The sequence below is a fragment of the Muntiacus reevesi genome, chromosome 5, assembly GCF_963930625.1.
Source record: "Muntiacus reevesi chromosome 5, mMunRee1.1, whole genome shotgun sequence".
Lineage (NCBI taxonomy): Eukaryota > Metazoa > Chordata > Mammalia > Artiodactyla > Cervidae > Muntiacus > Muntiacus reevesi.
In genome coordinates this window covers 115,640,027-115,661,769 of record NC_089253.1, presented here as the reverse complement: position 1 = coordinate 115,661,769, position 21,743 = coordinate 115,640,027, and the positions used below count along the sequence as shown (strand labels likewise).

At 42.7% G+C, this 21,743-nt stretch overlaps 1 protein-coding gene across 1 annotated transcript in view; it reads left to right on the top strand.

Moving 5' to 3' along the window:
* The window catches only part of FLVCR1 (FLVCR choline and heme transporter 1), a 30,729-nt gene extending 18,683 nt beyond the window's left edge, over window positions 1–12,046 (top strand). Inside the window, exons 4-10 of the mRNA XM_065936240.1 lie at window positions 1,393–1,460; window positions 2,133–2,236; window positions 3,852–3,962; window positions 4,618–4,723; window positions 4,946–5,057; window positions 9,054–9,121; window positions 9,296–12,046. Of these exons, the coding sequence (XP_065792312.1) occupies window positions 1,393–1,460; window positions 2,133–2,236; window positions 3,852–3,962; window positions 4,618–4,723; window positions 4,946–5,057; window positions 9,054–9,121; window positions 9,296–9,370 (644 nt within the window). The 3' untranslated portion in view covers window positions 9,371–12,046. The remainder of the gene's footprint in view (window positions 1–1,392; window positions 1,461–2,132; window positions 2,237–3,851; window positions 3,963–4,617; window positions 4,724–4,945; window positions 5,058–9,053; window positions 9,122–9,295) is intronic.
* The last annotated feature ends 9,697 nt before the right edge of the window (window positions 12,047–21,743 follow it).

Genomic DNA, 21,743 nt, shown 5'->3' with positions numbered 1-21,743 from the left:
AGTGAGATACAATATCGCACACATTTAAATTGGCAAAAAAAATTTTTTTTAAATCTGATGAAGACAAATTTATCAAGAATGTAGAAAGGAACTCTGTTGGTAGTATAAACTGGTACAACCATTTTGAAGAGCGATTTGACTATATCCAGAAAGTAGAAGCTTTACTTCTAGATTTTTGCGTGGAGAAACCCTTATATATATAAGAACAAATGCAACATTTATTGCAATATTGTTTTAAATAGTGAAAAACTGGGACTTCCCTGGTGGTCCAGTGGTTAAGATGCTGTGCTTTGAATGCAGGGGTCATGGGTTCAAACCCTGGTCAAGGAACTGAAATCCCACATGCCACATGGCCAAATAAATAAAAATTTTTTTTAAAAAAGTGAAAAACTGGAAAAAGCCTTAAAGTATCTATTGACTTAGGACAAGAGATAGTTAAATTGAAGTATATTTGCACAGTGGACTATTATACACCACAGAAAACTGATGAGATAGAACTAAAAGTATCAACATGGATAAATCTCAAAACCACGATATTGAGTGATATGAGCAAATTGCAGATGGAGACAGTGCCATATTATTCATATAAAATTTAAATACAGGCAGACTAATTCTGTTGTTTATTGATACACATATGTTGTAATATCTGCAGTGATAAATATGAAGGTCAGGTTAGGGATTACCTCTGAGGAAGAATAGGATTCAGGAAGATCTGAAAAAATGAATCTGAAGCAAAGATAGCAAAATGTTAATGTTTGTCAAAGAGTGATGAGTAAGGGTGTTTGTTAAATTATTCTCTCTACTATTTTGTATGCTTGAACTATTTAATAATAGAAAAATAATCAGCTTAAATTTCAGCTCAGTTAAGAGACTTAGACCTAAAGTGATACAACATATGTGAAGAAACTCCATGATTCAAACCTAGTCACATGCTTCCTGTAGCCTGCTGTTTTTAACTTTCCCTTTTAAAGCATACTTTAATTGACGTTGTCTTCCTAATTCCTTGTACGTCTTTGATGCAGGGGCGAGATGGCTGCAACACGGGTTCTGTCTTAACGCTTTAGCGTTCAACTAGCCTAGGTGCTCAGGAAGCAATCAGTTGCTTGATTGCTCTTATACAGTGTCATGCATGGGACTGTGATTTCTGGCCTGTATGTCTGAATCTAAATAATAGTAAATGATGTAATGACAGAATTCTACAATCGTAATCTCTGCTAAGTTTGGATGTTAACATTGATCAGTCTGCCTCTTGAAAGGGAATAGCGAGAGGTCTCAATTTTCTCTGTCAACTGTCTAAGAAGACATTGTATTTTCACAAGTGTCACAGAGCGCTCCATATCACTTTGTAAACTGGTACATGGCACATTGATAGTTTTCTCTTTATTATTGTAGGTATCATGACTGGAGCATTTTATTCAGTCTCAACATTATTAAATCAAATGATACTGACACATTATGAGGTAAGCTTCTGCCAATATTGTGTTTGCATGCCTGGCCAAGAACTTTTCTTCAGCAATATAATTCCTATGAGCATGATCATAAGACTAAAGATGTATGACCTTGTTGCTATAAAAGATTTATACTTGTTTCGATTGAAATTATGTTTAATCCAATTTATAAAACAACATAGAAAGCAGAAGTCATTATTGTTTTGACAATACCTCTGTCTTTTTCTTTATTCTTTTTTAAAGGAATAGTGTGACTGGTTATATGAGACAAGACCAAAAATATGTAAAAGAAACCAACACAAATATAAAAAAGTAAATATCAAGCCCTGATCTCTCTTTCCTTTTGAAAAGAGAAAGCAGTTATATGTTAAAGCTATCAGATTAACTTTCTTTTCAGACACCTATGAATTGCTTAAGAATTCTAACAAAAATCATTATCCTTCTAACCATGGAGGATCAAGAAAAATTACCTTTTTGATTTCTCCCATATGTCAGGTTTTGTTTCATTTTTTTTGCTTTAATGTAGAATGTCCATTCACCCTAATACACGTACTGAATTCTTCATGTTATATTGTATGCTTAATTGTATCTGCTTATTTCCATTGACATGAGAAGGTATGGGAATGTGAAGGATCTTTTTGAATTTGAGGAGTTTAATCAACTTCTTTTGAAAAAAATTTTAAGGGTGAAGAGGTGAATGCTGGAAGGATTGGGCTAACACTAGTATTAGCTGGAATGGTGGGATCTATTCTTTGTGGCTTATGGCTGGATTATACCAAAACATACAAGTAAGTGAAAGCAGGCAAATGTATGGTGTACAACCTAAGGTATTTTGGTTTTAAAGGAACCTTTACTTTTCATTCTAAGAAATTTAAAAAGTATTATTATCATTGAAAGACTTGCATTCTAGACACTCTTAGGTTCCCTTCACTTCTGAATGTTTCAGTGGTCTCTGTATGATCTTACTGGTCATATTTATTTCAACTTTGAGAACTTGGATACCTTATGAACTCTCCTCTCCTCTAATAGTACTCATGTATACCACTCCAGAATAGTTCAGTTCTATTCTAAAAGGAGCCCTTTCTGAGAAACATTTGACTTTTGATAGAGACTTTATATTGCTATTTTCCATGTTGTGAGCTTAAAAAGTTTTTTCCTATCAAAAAATTATTAGTGAGCATAAGGCATTTTGATAAGAAGTTTTTGGCTAAAATGCCCTAAAACTGTAGTAACACTTGACTATAATACTGTAATAGGTAATATGAAGATTCTATATTAATTGTGTACTATATGGAACCAGAAAAATGCTAATACAAAAGAAAAAGTGAGTAATACCAACTGGGAGACTGAGAAATGCGCTTTCCGAGACAGCATCTTTTGCACTGGGCCTTAAAAGAACAGCTATATCTAAAAAAAAAAGTAGAAGAATAGCTGCATTTCTTAACAGACAGAAATTTCTCATATGTTTGGGAGAAATGAATGAGTGGAACTGTGAATGAATGAAGTAATGGAACTGTGTCCTCTACACCTTTCAAGGCCTAAGATATATTTGATATCATTATCTAAGCCCTTTCAAAGTACCTCTGATCTTAAAATTCTCCAAATAGTTCTCACATGATTTAAAACAGCACTTACTCGGGCTTCATTGTAATGTAATGGTAGCTTAGAATGAAACCCATTAAATTTGTAGATGAAGAGAGTATGTGTAAAGGATTTATATTTATCAATAGTCTTTGGTCCATTTTATAATTAGGAAACGGATTGGCATACAGATGTTCTTTCTTGCCCTGACTTTCTTCTCAGGATAACTGCCGTTCATTCACCAAGCTCTTGTTACATGCATCACTCTTAGCTAAGAATCGTGGGAAGCAATATTTGATCCCTGTCTTTAGGACCTTTGCAGTCTAATTGGGAAAAATTAAGGTGTTCATGCATGTAAAGTTCAATAATCATAAAACAGACTAAAATAGAAGTCAAGTGTCAATCATGTACATAGACAATGATTAGGGAGTTTGGAAAATAGGAAAATCTTGTAAGCTACAGTGGTTAGGAAAAGTATTGTGGAAGAGGCAGAATTGGATCTGAATCTTGAAATACAGATAGGGAACCATCCGTATCCCATTTGTTGCCATAAAAATGACTTTTATCCTTATGGCTATTCCTTTGTCTGAGCTTTGGGTATGAGGTGACTTTTGTTGTCGGCTGCAAACTGAAACTTTTGAAACTTCAATTTAATCTTTCAAGTCCGTGCCTGGTGGAACCATTTTCCATAGATAAGACGGGGTGAGTCTTGAAATCTGAAGAATTTATTACCATATGGACAGAACAGAATTAGCCACATGGTTTTTAATGTGCCTAAGAAAATCAGACAGAACATTAACAATTCTGTTGTTTTTGTTTTAGACACACTACTCTGACCGTTTACATTCTGTCTTTTGTTGGAATGGTTATCTTTACTTTCACACTGAACCTTGGACACATTATCATCGTGTTTGTCACTGGAGGGTTGCTTGGGTAAGCACTGGACGTGTTAAAAGGAATGGTAGCGTGTTGTTAGCATTCTGAAGTATTACTGCTGTGGCTTTTCATTTTTTAAAGTTTATCCAGAAGCCCTTTAATTTTTTAAACTTTAAAAAAGATCTGTCTTGTGCACATAAATGTATAATTCTTTGTGTGTTAGCCGCTCAGTCATGTCTGACTCTTTGAGACCCCATGGACTATAGTCTGCCAGGCTCCCCTGTCCTTGGGATTCTCCAGGCAAGAATACTGGAGTGGGTTGCCATTTCCTTCTCCATAATTTTTTAGAACTATAAAAAATAATTCAAGATTGTTTTTTGCTATGCTGTAGGTGAAAAATGGATAAGCCTTACTTAATCCAAAGTCTCTTTACTTGGCTAGAAAGATAACTGACATAGAAAACTAGGAGTATATTTTTCTCTGGAAAAAAAATTAGAAATTGTTTTGCTTCCTAGTACATGGTTTTGCTTCACAGTTCTCCTGTCCTCAGGTTAATTGGTGAATCATAATAGTGCCTTCCTTTCACACACCAACCTCAAAACTTTCACTTATTTGATAATTTTAACAAGTCTGAGAAGTAAAGCAGTTGCATCAACAGGTGATATTGTTCTTCCAATGATTTCTTCTGTGATTTTGAATTTATTTTCTATAGTTTCTTCATGACTGGTTACCTCCCCTTGGGTTTCGAATTTGCTGTTGAAATCACTTACCCTGAGTCTGAAGGGACTTCATCCGGTCTTCTCAATGCTGCCGCACAGGTAAACCTCTGATTTCTCTTAAATCTGAGACCATTAGTTTACCAAATATTCTAATGGATAATGAATTTGACTGTAGCTTTTGTTTTTAAAAATTCCACCTTTCAATGCATGTTTCTAGAAGCCAAATCATATGAATAAAATAGTTAAGAAAAGTTCTGGGGGAAATACGGTATTTGTTTTTAAAATCCATCTTAATAAAATATTTCTCTTATTTTATTTTAGATATTTGGAATCTTATTCACATTGGCTCAAGGAAAGCTTACATCAGCGTATGGTCCTAGAACAGGGAACATTTTCCTCTGTGTTTGGATGTTTGTAGGCATCATTTTAACAGGTAAATCAGGGTGTATGCCTGCCCGAAGCACTGTGTCACATTGTCTTTGTAGATTTAATTTTCGTTTCTGTGGCTTCTGAAGACTTGGCAGAACTCAAGGGAAGAAAAATGAAATAAAAGGCAGGATGTTGTTTCCCTTCAGGAATGCGAATCTATGGATTCATTTTTGAGGTTTCAAATTCAATACAATTACCATGCCTGGAAAACAAAACCGTTGTACAAGTGTTAGTAAAGACCTGGAATGGACAGGACTGGCCTCAGGCTCCGATTCTGCTGCCCGTTGGCTGTGTGACCTGAGACAAGTTACCCAGCCTCTCTCGTTGTCCTTTTCTTGCTTATATTAATAGGATGTTAAAAGCTTGCCTTTAGGGCTCGCTGTGAGGACTAACTGCGATGGTTGATGAAAAGCTCCCGACAGGGTCTGGCTCCTAGGACCTGTCTGAGCATGCAGGCTGTTCCTGTAGCCCAGCCTCCCTGGGCTCAGCCCCACCTGCCCACACGTGCTTCCCTGGGTTCCACCCCTGGCTGGGGAACTAAGATTTGACAAGCCAAGGGGCATGGCCAGAAGAAACAGAAGCAAGACTTATATCCAGTAGCGCTTCCAGGCCCGTGTTAGCTTCTAGTGTGATTTTACTTTGTTCGTTTCTTTCTGCATTGCTTGTCTACGTGAGAGACAGAAGCCATGGAGACTCTGAGAGGGATTGTTTTTTCTTTTTTTAATCTGCTATAACTTAATTCAAGGATGGAATCTTAACAGGAAGGTGTGAATCAAGGCTTCTTTCTATTATTTGTTGAACACCTGGGCATCCTTTTTGAAACCCCCAGTATGAGCTCTTAGCAGTGATAAGCACTTACTTTGGAAATATATAGCCACTTAATGTCACTTTCATTTATTCATTGCACTCAAAGGGACTGAGTGCACTGTTTCCTCAAGGAAAAAATCCTTACCAAGGAAGCGTTTCCCCCCATTCTCTTCAGTTAGTAAAAGGAAACATGTAAAACAATGTTTTGTAACTGAAAGTATGTAACGTAGTAAACAAACTACCTTGACTGCTGATCTGTCATAAGTGATTCCTTATTGATTCTCAGTTTCTGGGAAAGTAACACATAGGTATCAAATAGAGTGTTATTGTTGCACCAAAAAAGGGAACAGTTTTGTGTTCTCTATTCACTTTATCTTATAGTAAGATTCATAAATGTTAATTCAAACAGGTCAAGTACAGAAAATTAAGTGTAAAAAAAAATCTTTAAAATCAGCTTTACATTGACAGTTTTACCATTTAAAAATGCTAATTAATGGCTCTCATGTGTTGAGTGTTTTACTGGAGAGAGTACGATGGATTTGTATCCAATAGTCATTTGTATAGACAAAGGAAAGTGGACTGAGAGATTCCTGAGGTGTGCTGAAGGTGATACCTTTTCTTTTTTACATTTTTTTCTGGGAATTGTTGGCAGGTCTTATTTTGACAGAGGAATTACCATTTAAATGCAGTGCATTCTGTTTTCCAGTGTTGACTATTCTCTGTGAAAGCAGTACGCTTCACATACATAATATATATCCACTCCTTAGCCCATTTATGCACATTGAAAAAAAATGTTTCTAAACATGTCCTAGTGTTCCTCGGTTCTTTGATTAATATTAATGGTAGAAAGATACGCAATTTCCCCCTGTAAAAAAAAAATGAGTAGCATCTTTGATTTAGTGGACTTCTAGAACAGTGTCAGGCAGACCAATCGATGTCAGTCACTGGTGCAGTTTAGAGAGTGATTGATTGATTGATTGATTTTTGGCTGTGCCAATTCTTCATTGCCATGCACAGGCTTTCTCTAGTTGGAGCAAACCGGGGGCAGCTCTCTGTTGGTGTGCTAGTTTCTCGTTGTGGTGGCTTCTCTCATTGCAGAGCATGGGCTTGAGGGCACGCGGGCTTCAGTAGTTGCAGCACGTGGCTCAGTGGTTGCATCTCACGGGCTCAGAGCACAAGCTCGGTAGTTGTGGTGTGTGGGCTTAGTTGCTCTCCCACATGTGAGATCTTCCCAAATCAGGGGCGGAATCCATGTTTCCTGCACTGACAGGCGGATTCTTACCCACTGGACCACCAGGGAAACCCGAGTGATGTTTTAATATCAAGCTGCTTGTAATTGGGAGCTTGTTACATCACCAGTTTCTTTAAAATCATTTAAATGCAGTCAGAAAGACCATTTTACATATATCCAAGTATCTTTGCATAAATATCTGAATTTCTAAAATGTTGCTATCAGTAACAGAATTCTAAGGGGTAGTGTGAATTTCTAAAGAAGCAGTAGTCTAACTTTTAAGACTGATTTTACTTTTACCTTTCAACTTTGCTTTATGACCAATTAGATTATTTAACTACCCTCCAATCTGTACCTTTTCTTATTTTACACTCTCTGTGTAGTCTGTGGCTTTAACTATCACATTAACACTAGTAATTTTCAAATCTGTACCTCCAGATCCTGATCTCTTTTATATTTCAGACCAATATGTCTAATCATATATTTATCCTTGAACTTGAATGTCCCACAAGATTTTATGCTCAGCCTGTCCAGAACAGAACTTAACTATCTTCCCACCACACCTGTCCTTTTTGTATTTTCGGTTTCAGTAACTAGGACCAAAGACAGTGAAAGTGTGGGTCACTCTGTCACGTCTGATTCTTTGTGACCCCATGGACTGTAGCCGATACCAGGCTCCTCTGTCCATGGAATTCTCCAGACAAGAATACTAGAGCGGGTTGCCATCCCCTTCTCCAGGGGATCTTTCTGACCCAAGGATCGAACCTGGGTTTCTAGCCTTTGCAGACAGTTTCTTTACAGTCTGAGCTACCAGGAAGCCACCATCCATTCAATTGCCCAAGCAAGTCTCCCACTTCCCCCTCCCCAACCCCCATTTTTCATATCCTTTCAAACCACAGAGTCTTACTGGTTCGATTCTAAAGTATCTCTGAATTCTGTCACTGTATCACCATTTCTCCCATATTTAGGCCTTACCATCTCCAGCAGGATGAAGGGCTCTTGACCGGCTTTGCCGCCTCTAGCCTTGCTGCAGATCACACCCCGCACACCCAGCTGCCAGAGTGAGCTCCCTCACACACGGCCCGAGCGTGTTCTCCCCACTCACTCCCAGCGTCCTGCCCCCCCAGCCTCCTCTCTGGCCGTCTCCGTCTCCCTCTAGTACTTGATGCTCCACCCATCGCAGACCACCACGGGCTCCGAGAATACACTCTACTCTTCCTGTCCTGATCTCTCGGCATGTACTGGTTTCCGCCTGCCTGGAATGCCTTCCCCTCCCCTCTCCTCTGCTTGACAAATTCCCACTCATTTTCTCAAGTTTCAGTTCAAACACGCCTCCTCTTTAGGTAAGCTTTGCCTTATTTCCTTCGGCTGACACAGACATTTTTCCCCATGCTTCCACGATATCCTGTCCGTGCCTACGTTACTGGAGTTGCTATACAATGTTAAAATTGTTTGCACGTCAGTGTTTCCCATAGATTGTGGTTGTTTAGTCACTCCGTTGTGTCTGACTCATTTGCAACCCCATGGATTGTCGCCCACCAGCCTCCTCTGTCCATGGGATTTCCCAGGCAAGAACACTGGAATGGGTGCCATTCCCTTCTCCAGGGGATCTTCCCGACCCAGGGATCAAACCCATGTCTCCTGACTACAAACAGACTCTTTACCATCTGAGCCCCCAGAGAAGCCCTTCCCTAGATTAGAGGGTCCTTTAGGGAAAGAATTGCTCTTTTCATCTTTGTGTCTTGGTTCTTGGCATCCTGTATTTGTTCACTAATGAATGACTTGCTAATTAAGTTAATGACTTAGGTAGTGTTCTTTTTTCAGGCTACAAGAATGTTATGGAATATTATGGTATTATAGTGTGCTGCATTTGACAATATAAAAAAAGATTTTGCACTGCTTAGAAGAAAGTATGTTTATACATACTCTGTGGTAACTTCATTGATCCCTCTCTGTTTGCAGCATTAATCAAGTCCGATCTGAAAAGACACAATATAAACAAAGGAATTACAAATGGTGATGTTAAAGCTGTAAGTAGTGAATATTTTTATGATAATACTATTGAGAAATGTGTGCATAGAATAAGTGTAAACCCATCTATGTAGTCAGCTTGTTTTTTAATTCCTGAGTCAACTGTGGATCTGTCATAATGACATATGCCAGATATATAATGTAAATTTTTTATCTTCTTATTCTTTCTACAGGTACCAGTTGATAGCCCCACAGATCAAGAATCAAAAACTATCCTGATGTCCAAACAGTCAGAGTCAGCAATTTGACGTGAAGGAAAAGTTAACATCATGTGATAACTGAGTAGTAAAGCCTGGTTTATAGGTTATGGAGAATGGACACTTACTTGAAAATTATTATGTGACTCCTAAATGCAGTTACTGTTTTTATTTAATTGTTAATTTAAAGTACTTTTGCTGACATCATTTTAACATAGAAAATAGAAGCTTAGGAGGCTTTCTAAAATGATAATATGGAGGTCCACACCCTTCAAATTGCATAGGAGTACATGGAATTTGTTTATATAAATATGCTATCTAAAAAAAAAAATATGCTATCTAGTGGAACCAAGTGAACAGTATATTCCTGATTATCTCCCTTTCCATCCTTGATAGCTCATTTGGTAAAGAATCCGCCTGCAATGCGGGAGACCTGGGCTTGGTCCCTGGGTTGGGGAGATCCCCTGGAGAAGGGATAGGCTACCCACTCCAGTATCCTTGGGCTTCCCTATGGCCCAGCTGGTAAAGAATCCGCCTGCAATGCGGGAGACCTGGGTTTGATCCCTGGGTTGGGAAGATCCCCTGGAGAAGGGAAAGGCTACCCACTCCAGTACTCTGGCCTGGAGAATTCCATGGACCATCCATGGAGTCGCCAAGAGTCAGACACGACTGAGCGACTTTCACTTCACTTCACTTGGCGTTGTTCATACCAACTGTCTAAGCCCCTCAGTGTGAAAACAGTATACCAGTACGATCCTTTTAACCCACCAAATGACAGTGTTGGGATGAGACTCTCAGATGACCTCTGTGATTTTCCCCATTTCTTGCCATTCTCATTAGAAACTGCTTTGTAACAGGTACTGTCTGTGGTCAACTGTCAGTGTGTAGACGGAACTCATAACTTTGGTCTTAGGCTTATGTTCTCATTAAGCAAAGAAGCCCAGACACAGACTCATCGCCCTAAGTTCGTCTCTGTGCTGCCTTCCCAGTCATTGTAAGAAAGCTAACACTATATTTATTATATTTTTTCACTCCAACTTGAAATTGAGTAGTTTTGTATGCATCATCTTTTTTACTCCCCCGCCCCTTCAGTATATAACTTTCTTGTAAAAACATTTCACCCTGTGTTTCCCGGACTTTCTCATGGTTTCTTGTATCACACCTTATACTTTGGCCTTGACGATTCCTGAGATAAGGAAATCTCTAATAACTTCAGGGAGACCGGGTGTTCCCAGTTAGGGAGACCTCTTGAAACGCTGTCTGTGGTGATTCTGCAACATCGTTTCTGCAGACCACTCTCCTCCTCCGAGCCCTGTGCCCACGTGTGGCGCCCTCAATGCGCTGGGCCCGGGGACTCCTTTCTTCACCACGGAATGCGCACAGGCTCCGTCCGACCTGCTGGAACAGCCTGCTGTTTTCTGTGCTCAGGGTAAGGAAAACAGGACCAAATGTGTTTCCACAGTGCCTACCACCGCGCCTCATTTACAGTGAGAATCTCAGCGTTGTTCACATCCTGGCTCTCTAAGCTGATAGGGAACATCTTTAGAGTAATGACATTGAAACAGCCATAATGTTTATGTTATGTCCACATAAACACAAAAAGCCAATCAGGTATTCCCTTGAATACCCTTGAAGTGAATTAGCAGTTCTGATTTGGGCGCACTATGTGCATTGCTTAATATTAAAATTATAGCAGTCTCCATAACCAAACGACTGTGAATTATGTGGAATTTTACCCTGGAGAACGTGTTACCAGAAGAACTTAGCTGGGAATCAGGAACTTCAGGTCTGTGTCCTGGTGGATCTGTTTCTAGCTTCCCTGTAAATCTCCAGGCAGCATTTTCCTCATCTCTATATAATGAATGTAAAATCTGATCTCAAAGATCATTTTTTGATTCTTAAATGCACTCATCAGGGGATAGACCAAATCATTGTACCACAGGAACTTAAATCTAGCTGGAGGAAAATTCCCTGGACAATTGAATAAACAACTGTGGTTGGTACCTTGTAGATACGGGGAATTTAAAGTCTGTTTTCAGCCTTTTTGTTCAGTTGGTGTTAGCTCAGGCAGATGATGCTGTATCATTAACTTACTTAGTCACATCACAGATTTTATGGCCAAAAATATATTTTAAGGTCCCTCCTTTAAATGATTGTTTTTATTTTTAAACTTTCAATGTTGTTTGAAATAATCATGTCCTTGTCAAGTTCCTGAGGTTTTGAACAAATTACAGATAAAAGTTGGAATATTTTATCCCTGAAAAGCATATATACATATATGTCATGTGTATTTGTCCTAGTTGATTAGAAAAAGAATGAAATATTATGTGGCAGAACACAAAATGAATTGATAAGTTTTTTGTATTTTTAGTTAAATTTGTAATGTGTCAAACAAGAATATCATATAATTCTATGTTGGATCTTTGAAAAATGGAGTTGGGTAACTCACTTGTGTACATTTTAGTTGAGTGATTTGAGAAAGAAACTGGATGTTTTCAAAGTATTTTGAAATGTTGCAAATATAGCTTTTGCCTTTTGTGAATGTTGGAGAAATATCTTTAAAAATGTGTTTTAAAAATATGTGTAAACTTCTGGAGTATTGCCAGAAGAATCCCTGTCTGTCTTAAGTCATTTTTTATGTTCTAATTTCTGCTCTTTGTACTATTTAGCTATATGCTTGTTCTTCAGTATTTCAGACCTCAGATAAATTTATTTTTTTAATGTTAATTTTGTATGGCTTTTTTTTTTTTTAAGTTCTGATACTTCAGTACACTTGGGGAATAGAAAAACGGTTATAAGATTTCAGAATGGGCCAAGAGAGAAGTGGTTTGTGGATTACCAGGTAACAAATCTCACCAGGGCCAGGGTCAGGGTCAGGGCCGGGGCCAGGTCAGGGTCAGGGCCAGGGCCAGGTCAGGGTCAGGGTCAGGGCCAGGTCAGGGCCAGGGCCAGGGTCAGGGTCAGGGCCGGGGCCAGGGGTCAGGGCCAGGGCCGGGTCAGGGCCAGGTCAGGGTCAGGGTCAGGGCCAGGTCAGGGTCAGGGCCAGGGCCGGGTCAGGGCCAGGGTCAGGGTCAGGGTCAGGGCCAGGGCCGGATCAGGGTCAGGGTCAGGGTCAGGGCCGGGGCTAGGGCCAGGTCAGGGCCAGGGCCAGGGTCAGGGCCGGGGCCAGGGTCAGGGCCAGGTCAGGGCCAGGGTTAGGGCCAGGTCAGGGCCAGGTCAGGGTCAGGGCCAGGGCCAGGGGTCAGGGCCAGGGCCGGGTCAGGGCCAGGGCCAGGGTCAGGGCCAGGTCAGGGCCAGGGTTAGGGCCAGGTCAGGGCCAGCTCAGAGTCAGGGCCAGGTCAGGGTCAGGGCCAGGGTCAGGGCCAGGGTCAGGGCCAGGTCAGGGCCGGGGACCGGGGTCGGGGCCGGGGCCGGGTCAGGGTCAGGGCCAGGGGTCAGGGCCAGGGCCAGGGCCAGGGTCAGGGCTGGGGCTAGGGGTCAGGACCGGGGCTAGGGGTCAGGGCCAGGTCAGGGCCAGGGCCAGCTCAGGGTCAGGGCCAGGTCAGGGTCAGGGCCAGGGTCAGGGCCAGGTCAGGCCTAGGGCCAGGGCCAGGGTCAGAGCTGAGCCACAAAGGAGCCAGGGCTCAGTCTCTCCCCTTGCTTCGGTGTCTGCCTCTCACTGGCCAGCCTGGCGGCCCCGCCGTGAACCATCATGAACACTCCACCTAAGCTCCAGACTGTTCTCTGCCTTTTTTTCTCCTGCTAGCATGTGCCTGTGTGAGACCTTATAGCCTAGAATATGTGTCACTGTTCTTAAAGGCCTTGTTGCTTAATAAAAACAATTTACAGGTTTCTTCATTGAAAATACATGTTCATGCTTCATAACATTAAATGAGATCATAGATGAAAAGCATTTAGAATTAAGGTTGATACAGTCAACACTCAAAAAGTTGGGTATTATTTTAATCCATTAATGACTGGTAACTAGCAGCAATTGCTACTTACTTGTATTTAGATTTGAAGAGAGGCATTCAGGTGACTTATATCAAAAGAATACCAGTGAGGGAAATATGAGGTCCTGTGGAGGACCTACAGAGAAGATAGTTGGGGAGCAGGGCAGCGGAGGCTGTTCTATTGAAATCAGACCAGGCCCGGGGGCTGCCCACTCCAAATCCTCCCAAAGCTAGTCTTGTGTCCTAATAAATAGGTTACTATCTGTTAAGGAAATTGTAATGAAAACTAGAAGCCAGGTAAAAGATTAGTCTACAGCAGAGACTCCCAAAGTTTTTTTTTTTTTTTTTTTTAAATTGTTTGGCTGTGATGGGTCTTAGATGAGGCATGTGGGATCTAGTTCCCTGACCAGGGCTCGAACCTGAGTCCCCTGCGTTGGGAGTGTAGCGACTTGGCTGCTGGACCACCGGGGAAGTCCCTCCCTAAGGTTTTGATCTCAGGATTCTTACACACTTAAAAATCCTTGAGGATCCCAAAGAACTTCTCTTTTATGAGTTATATGTCAATATGAATTATATTAGAAACAAAACCAAAACTGTTCATTTAAAAATAACTATATCTTGACATAAATTTCATTATTATGAAAAATAACCTTTCTAAAACAAAGGTAGTGAGACAAGTGACCCTTTAATGTTTAAAGAGTACAAAACTCTCCAATGTCTAGTGTCATAGAAGATAGCTGGATTCTTAGATTCTTCATTCAAACTAAAGATTCCCTATTTTGACATGTTTGAAGAAAAGTCTTGCACATATATGGACGGGGAAAAGTATTTCACTAGTCTTTTCAGATAATTGTGGCTATTCCTAGCATTTTACTAGCTTTTTCAGATAATTGTGGGTATTCCTAGCATTTTACTAGCCTTTTCAGATAATTGTGGATACTGCTTAATACTATACCAAAATCTGAATTGGTAGTGTCTTAAAGGTTAGCTACTGTGAAATCTGAAACCAGAGTTCCTACTTTGTTATGTTAAAACCTAATGTTCTCTCTTGTTCTATAAAAATATTTCATAGTATTATGCACTTGGAAAATAGGATTTCACTGAAGTATGCAGCTTTTGCAAATATTGGTATATTTCATCATATGATGCCAGACAAATCACTTCTGATCTCATTAGAAATAGCCTTTCAAGTACCGGGAAGCAGTCAGGCCCATATGCATATTCTAAGTCTTGTTGTGGCAGACGCAGGATTTCAAAAACGCTGATTTTATTTTGAAAACTTGGTTCTCGTCACTGGGTAAAAAATTCCGCCAGTTGTTTCTTGAAGCGACTCACTTTGTGGTCCCTTGAGAAAATACCCACCAGTGCCCACGCCTGGGTAACTGTGATTCATGTCAGTCATTATCTCAAGCGAAAACGATGGTCTACGAAAAGCAGGCTGTAGATCAGCTTGTGACTCAAAGAATTGTACGTGGGCTTTTCCTCCAAACAACCCTCATACTTTGGTGCGTGGCAGAGTGTGTTATGCATACATGCCACGTCATCACAAAATATTAAAAAGTCACATGCCCGAGGACTGGGATACAATAGCTGTTATTCCTTCATCGAGGACATTCTTAGGTAAAATGAACTTTTTTAGAAACTGCAAAGGCCTGGTAGTGAAAAATCTAGTGGCCACCAGTGGTATAGTTTGATGTCACAGCCCTTTTTGGGCTAAGATGCCAGCAGTTATTTACATCACCACATTTGCAAATGTCACCCAGTAAAAAAATGTAAACAACTTCTTTGTATTATTGTAAGAGTTTTGACATGGATTCCCTGTAAAGAGGCTTGGGGACTCTCAAGTCTCTTTCTGCCAATCACACTTGGAGAATCACTGTTCTAGACAAGAGACTGGCTTTCGATCAATGATTGACAGAAAAAAAAAGAAGAGTGGACATGTGGATATGGGGGGAGTGTGGGATGAACCGGGAGGTTGGAACTGACATATATACACTACCATGTGTAAAACAGATAGTGGGGAGCTGCTGCATAATGCCGGCAGCTCATTCTGGTGCTGTGTGATGACCTGGAAGGGTGGGATGGGGGCGGGGGGAGGTCCCAGGGGGAGGGCATGTATGTATACATGTTGCTGATCCACTCTGTTTGACAGCAGGAGCTAACACAACATTGTAAAGCAGTTATTTGTTGTTGTTTAATTGCTCGGTCCTATCCAACTCGTTTGAGACCCCATGGACTGTGGCCCACCAGGCTCCTCTGTCCATGGGATTCTCCAGGCAAGAATACTGGAGTGGGTTGTCATTTCCTTCTGCAGGGGATCTTCCTGACCCAGGGATCAAACCCACAGCTCCTGCATTGGCAGCTGGATTCTTTACCACTGAGTGACCAGGGAAGCCCAAAGCAATTATACTTCCCAACAACAACAACAAAAAAAAACAGGGCAGAAAGTAAGAGGGGGTCAAGGATCAAAGGTCTCTAATGAGTAGACAGGAGAAAAACCCGTGAGAAAGAAAAGGCAGAACTGGGGATTTATATCAGTCGTCCTATAGTAAGTAGACTTCAGCATCTCAGTCCTTTTCCTCGCTATCTATTTGGCTTCATCGAGTCTGCGTTTTGGCATGCTGGTCCTCCGCTGCAGCATCCGGCCTCTCTAGTTGTGAACTCAGTAATTGTGACATGCAGGCTTAGTTTCCCCACAGCACGTGGGATCTTAGTTCCCAGACCAGGAATCAGATCCGTGTCACCTGCATTGCCCAGCAGATTCTTAACTACCAGGGAAATTGTTAGGCCCTTTCTTAGATCCTGTTGAGAAACACCAAAGTTACATTTAGATTTTCAGTAAAACGAAAGACTTCCATTCAGAAAAAAGTACCATTCTCATTTTCCACTGCAGGCAAAGGTACACAGGTAAGGGGCACATTTCTGAAATCAGATCTCCTATAACCTGCCTGCCCAACCTCAGCTTCTGGGACCAAGATGCCTGTCCCCACCCACTCTTTGCAGGTGGAACCAGTCATTCATTCTTGAGGGTGACCATCACCCTGAAGTAACTCGGAGTGGCCTTGACACCGTCCTGAGCGTGGAAGACGCTTCTATGACTTCTCACAGGAGATACAATACCTTTGGGTCCGTAAAGAGAGATAAAGTTTCAAGGTGCACTGACCTTGTCTTAAATCTGTACTGAGGTCTATGGATGTCCTGTGAGCAGGTTTGAATCAGAAGAAAGAGGACATGGGTCTAGAGACCCTAAAGCCTTGAGAAAAGAAGGGAATGGGGTTCAGGAGAGAGGGGGAAATGACTCATAAGGTAAAGCATATGAACTTCACGTCCCATTGAGACAAATGACAGGTCGAGCCTCTGTCTAGTCCTGTCCCATGTATTTATTTGCACTTTTCCCTTCATTGCTATTGTTTTAAGTCCATGATGAAACTGTCACTGGAAAGAGAACTGCCCCAAACCAGGAGACACTTGATTTCCGGTCGCAGCCTCGAGGTTTTGGTTGACACATGCTGCTTGAGCAGACGTCTCTTCGTCAGGAAAACATCTAATTCCTCCAGGGACTGAAATGGCCCCAACCCCATGAGATTAGTGGACAGAGTACATTTTCATAAAGCTTCATAACACGTAAGAGTAAAACTGACATGAGTGACAATGATCTCTTTTTCAGTCAAAAGCCCAATCCTTCAAAACATTAGTTCAGTCGCTCAGTTGTGTCCGACTCTGCGACGCCATGGGCTGCAGCATGCCAGGCTTCCCTGTCCATCACCAAACATATTTGACCCTTCAAACATATTTTGACCCAAAACCAAGAGAGGTGACCTCCAGATCGTCAGCTGGAGTGGGATTTATGGATGGACAAAGCTTCCCCATTACATAACCAGCAGCTCAGTATTAGAGGAGTCCCTGAGGACAGTACACCTGGGCATAGATTCATCACCTCCATACCTAGGCAGTGCTTGCTGCTATTATGCATGACACTTTTTTTGTATAGTTAGATCATATTTTAAAATCTTTATCTTTTTGGCTGCAATGGGTCCTCATTGCTGCACTAGCTTTCTCTGGTTGCATAGAGTAGGGGCTACTCTTCATTGTGGTGCGCAGGCTTCTCATTGAAGTAACTTCTCTTGTTACTTCACGGGCTCCAGGTTCCTGGGCTTGAGTAGTTGGAGCATACAGACTTAGCTGCTCCGAGGCCTGTGGGATCTCCCCAGACAGGGATCGAATCTGTGTTCCCTGCATTGGCAGGTAGATTCTTAACCACTGCACTACCAGGGATGTCTAGACTGTATTACCAATGTGCATTATTTTATTGCCTCTGCAGTACTGTGAGTCCTTTGAAAGCACCCATCATGGTACGTTGGGTTAAAAGACGAGCAGCCTTTGGGAGCCTAAAGTCAGGTATGATGAAACCCAACTGCCGATAGTCTTAAGGCAGTAATAGAAACCCTCTGAATTTCTGTTTCTTCCTTTACAAGATGGGATAATATTTCCTTGTTTGTAGGTTTGTGGTGAGGATTAAATTTATGTAGAAAGTCGCTTCTAAACAAATGAGACCCATTATTATTCTCATTGACAGTATAAATAGGGACTTATTATAGATAACACTTGAGAAGCAATTGACTGGGAGAACTGAAGTTTAATTGTTTGAATTTCATGTTATTCATAGCAGCTGCCAGTAAAATTATTAATATCCAGAGGATTTAGATATTAATACTTCTGTGTGCAAGTGGGTGCAGTCCTGGACACTGTGACTGCAACATGAAACTGATGAATTCCAGAGAGATATAGAGCTGAGCAAACACGATAGAAGTCAACGTACTTTGGCGCCAAAGAACAAAACTGAGACGCTCTTGTGGGCAGGAAAAAAAATGGTTTCTATGTGTATTGCACAACCCACAACAAAGGAAATTAAATCACAAACTAGGAAGGAAGCTACTGACAAGTCCACTGCCCGTCCACAACTCTTCATTTCTCCTTGTTCCCTTTCAACTCACATGCATGAGTAATCGTCCATAGACATAAGGCAATTTGTATACTCAACATAATATCATAAGCACTTCGCATATTACTACATGGCCTTTGTAACCATTTTATTTTTTTCCCAGTTTTATTGAGAGATAATTGACATATAACATCATATTTAAGGTGAACAACATGATTTGATTTCTATATTGTTAAATGATTACCACAATAAGTTTAGTTAACATATATCACCTCACACAGTTACATTTTTTTTCTTGTGATGAGACCTTATAAGATCTACTCTCTTAGCAACTTTCAAATAACCATTATTTTAAATCATTGTGTAATATTCCAATGAGGCTGATACACTATAATTTACCGAATAGTTCCTTACTCGTGGCCATTCATTTGTTCACTTAGTCAGCATTTACAGAGCATTTACAGTTGTGTCAGAGTTTACACCAGGAACTGGAAATGTAAAGCAGTGTCCCGCCCTCAAAATGCTCAAAGACAGGAAAAATCATCAGGGTCCACAACACTTGATCTAGACCATCCATGTACAATTGACAACAGACCCCCAAGGAGGCGGCATCCCTCCGTGGTGCTCTCAGCTCTTACCATGGGAGGCACACAAGGGTTCCCCTCCTTTGGAATGGAGGAGGATTGTCATACTTGCCTTTGAGGCCCCGATTTCATTGTTTTAGGCCCCAGGGCCTCTGCGCCCAGCCCAGCACTCCCTCACCCTCACCTTCTGGATTGTCAAAACCCTCTCCACTCCCTCCATCTCAGTTAGACAGGAAGCCCTGAAGTGTAATCCTGGGTTATATTTGCATTTTAAATGCATAAGGCTCAAACAGTCTCCGTTGTCTGAGAAGACAGACTAGGCGAGGCTTTGCTCCCTGTGTCCCTGAAGTCACTTTGCTTTAGGCTCGTGTCTCTTTTACCTCCGAGTAAATCTATCTTTTCCTTAACGCTGAGAGCCTGGCTGCCAGACCCGCACCCGGCACAGGGCAAGGAGAGCCAGTTCTACCCCAGACTGGGGAGAGCACGCCCTCTACTGGTCATCTCATAAACTGCCTCAGTTCAGTTCCGCTCAGTCGCTCAGTATCCGACTCTGGGATTTCATGGACTGCAGTATGCCAGGCCTCCCTGTCCATCACGCACTCCCAGAGTTTACTGAAACTCCTGTCCATTGAGTCGGTGATGCCATTCAACCATCTCATCCTCTGTCGTCCCCTTCTCCTCCCGCCTTCAATCTTTCCCAGCATCAGGGTCTTTTCAAATGAGTCCGGTTTTTGCATCAGGTGGCCCAAGTATTGGAGTTTCAGTTTCAGCATCAGTTCTTCTAAGGAATATTCAGGACTGGTTTCCTGTAGGATGGACAGAGTGGATCTCCTTGCAGTCAAGGGACTCTCAAGAGTCTCCTCCAACAGCACCGTTCAGAAGCATCAATTCTTTGGCGCTCAGCTTTCTTTATAGTTCAACTCTCACATCCATACATGACCACGGGAAAAACCATAGCCTTGACTAGACGGACCTTTGTTGGCAAAGTAATATCTTTGCTTTTTAAGATGCTGTCTAGGTTGTACTGTTTCAGACTCACTGCCAAAATTTCACTGGGCAAGGCAGTGTGTGTTTGTGGGGTGGGACATAGGATGTGCTGGTTTATTTCAGCCATATCCAAGCCAGCAAGAGCTACTTAACCCAAACACACACACACACACACGCACACGCACACGCACACACATGAGTGTCTGTCCCGCCACGCAGGGCAACAGCAGTCTCTCACCTGTCTAGTGATGCTTCCAAGCCAAACAATGGGAGTGGTAGTGAATGTCCTGACTCCTCTTAACCGCCCGGGACAACTTCTGTAAAATGGAGCCCAGCTCAGCGATTCTGCCCTGGAGGCTGCTCCCGTGCCCCTGGGGGTCCTCGGGCCACGCTGTCCCAGACTCAGCCCGCTGTCCCAACAGTGGGCTTCCCTCCGCTGACCGCTCACAGCTGGGCAGTGGACTCTCCACTCCTGCTGACCAAATATCAAGAAGCAGTGGCCTGTGCGGAACGAAACTCTTTTTTTATGTTGGGCAAAAGGATTTGCACGCACCTAGTCTCTAAACCGGGTTACCAGAGGACTCGTGAAAACACGCTCTCCACGTTGGGATAAACGCTTGTCTGCACCTGGAAGACGAGCCTCCTTCAACAGGGGACTTTCCTCGGCGTTTCTCCTGGTCAGGTGCTTCTCAGGTAGGCTCCCAAACCCTTTTCCCCTGCCGGCATACCCAGAAAAGGGTCCTCTTTGTACAACACCCTGGGGCAGAGGGTGGGGCTGCTCTGAAGGCCCCAGGAACTGCCCCCCACACCAGGGCTCACTCTCCTGGCAGGCCCCATCCAGACGCTCAGCATCCCGGCCTGCCTCAGAATCCCCTGGAGTGGGGGGCCTTGTTAACCCCAGCGTGCTGTGCCCCACCCCCGAGGTTCTGATTCTGCAGGTGGGAGGTGGGGCCTGAGGACTGGTGTCCCGCACAAGCGCCCAGGTGGCGCACAGCAGCAGGTCTGCGGCCCACACTTCCAGAGATCCCGCCCTACAGAAGCTGCCTCTCATCTTGCTTCCCTAGGTGGCCTGAGCACACTGTGCCTCTTTAGGGGGTCTCCCCAGGCTCAGCCTCCCCCACAACAACCCTGTACCGGCTCCCCTAGCTTGCCCCAGAAACCCTTCCTCGAGCCTCACTGGAAACAGTACCTGGTTGTTTCTTTCATGATCCAGAGGGGAGGCTTCTGTCTTTTCCCTGTGAAGAGGAACAAGGTAGAGATTGGGTTTCTTAACCGTCTGGACGGCTCTGAGCCGGGCAGGTGCATTTGTGGCTATGGAGAGGAGGCACGCAGATGGCACCACTGGCCCGTCTCCAGCCTGCGAGGGACACACGGCATCGGGCACCTGTGCAGAAACAGCCCGAGCACCCATGGGAGACACGGGGCAGCCCAGGCTGGTCCCTGGAGAGAGTCAGCTGTCGCTCTTCCCTATCAGATGTTTATCTTCCTCCCTTCCCCTTGCTTTTGGACCACTTCAGAGAACAGGGTGGCTCTGAGATGGGGGCAGCAGACTTTGCTTCTAGGAAAGGAGGGTTGGAAAAACCAGTCTCTAGGAAAGCAGCTTTCTCCTCGGTGAAGATGGCATTAACATACATCTGGTTCGCGCAGTATCCTGATCACCATGAATCGAGGACGGCAAACAACACGCTTACATGTTTTGGAGAAAAGGTAGCAAAGGAGAGAAGAGACTGTCCCAGAGACTGGGCCCAAAATCCAGCACTTTCAACAGGCCAAACTCCTGGGCTTGATGCTAAGGCCTCCTGAGCAAGTAAAGGAGGGAAAAAGGGACTTCCCTGGCGGTCCAGGGGTTAAGACTCCATGCTTCCACAGCAGGCAAGCACGATGCGACCATAAAATTAAAAAAAAAAAAAATTAAAGGAGGGAAAGAGATGTTCGTGGTCTCACTTCTTACGTTCTGGGAGTCACCTAGTGATCCCGGC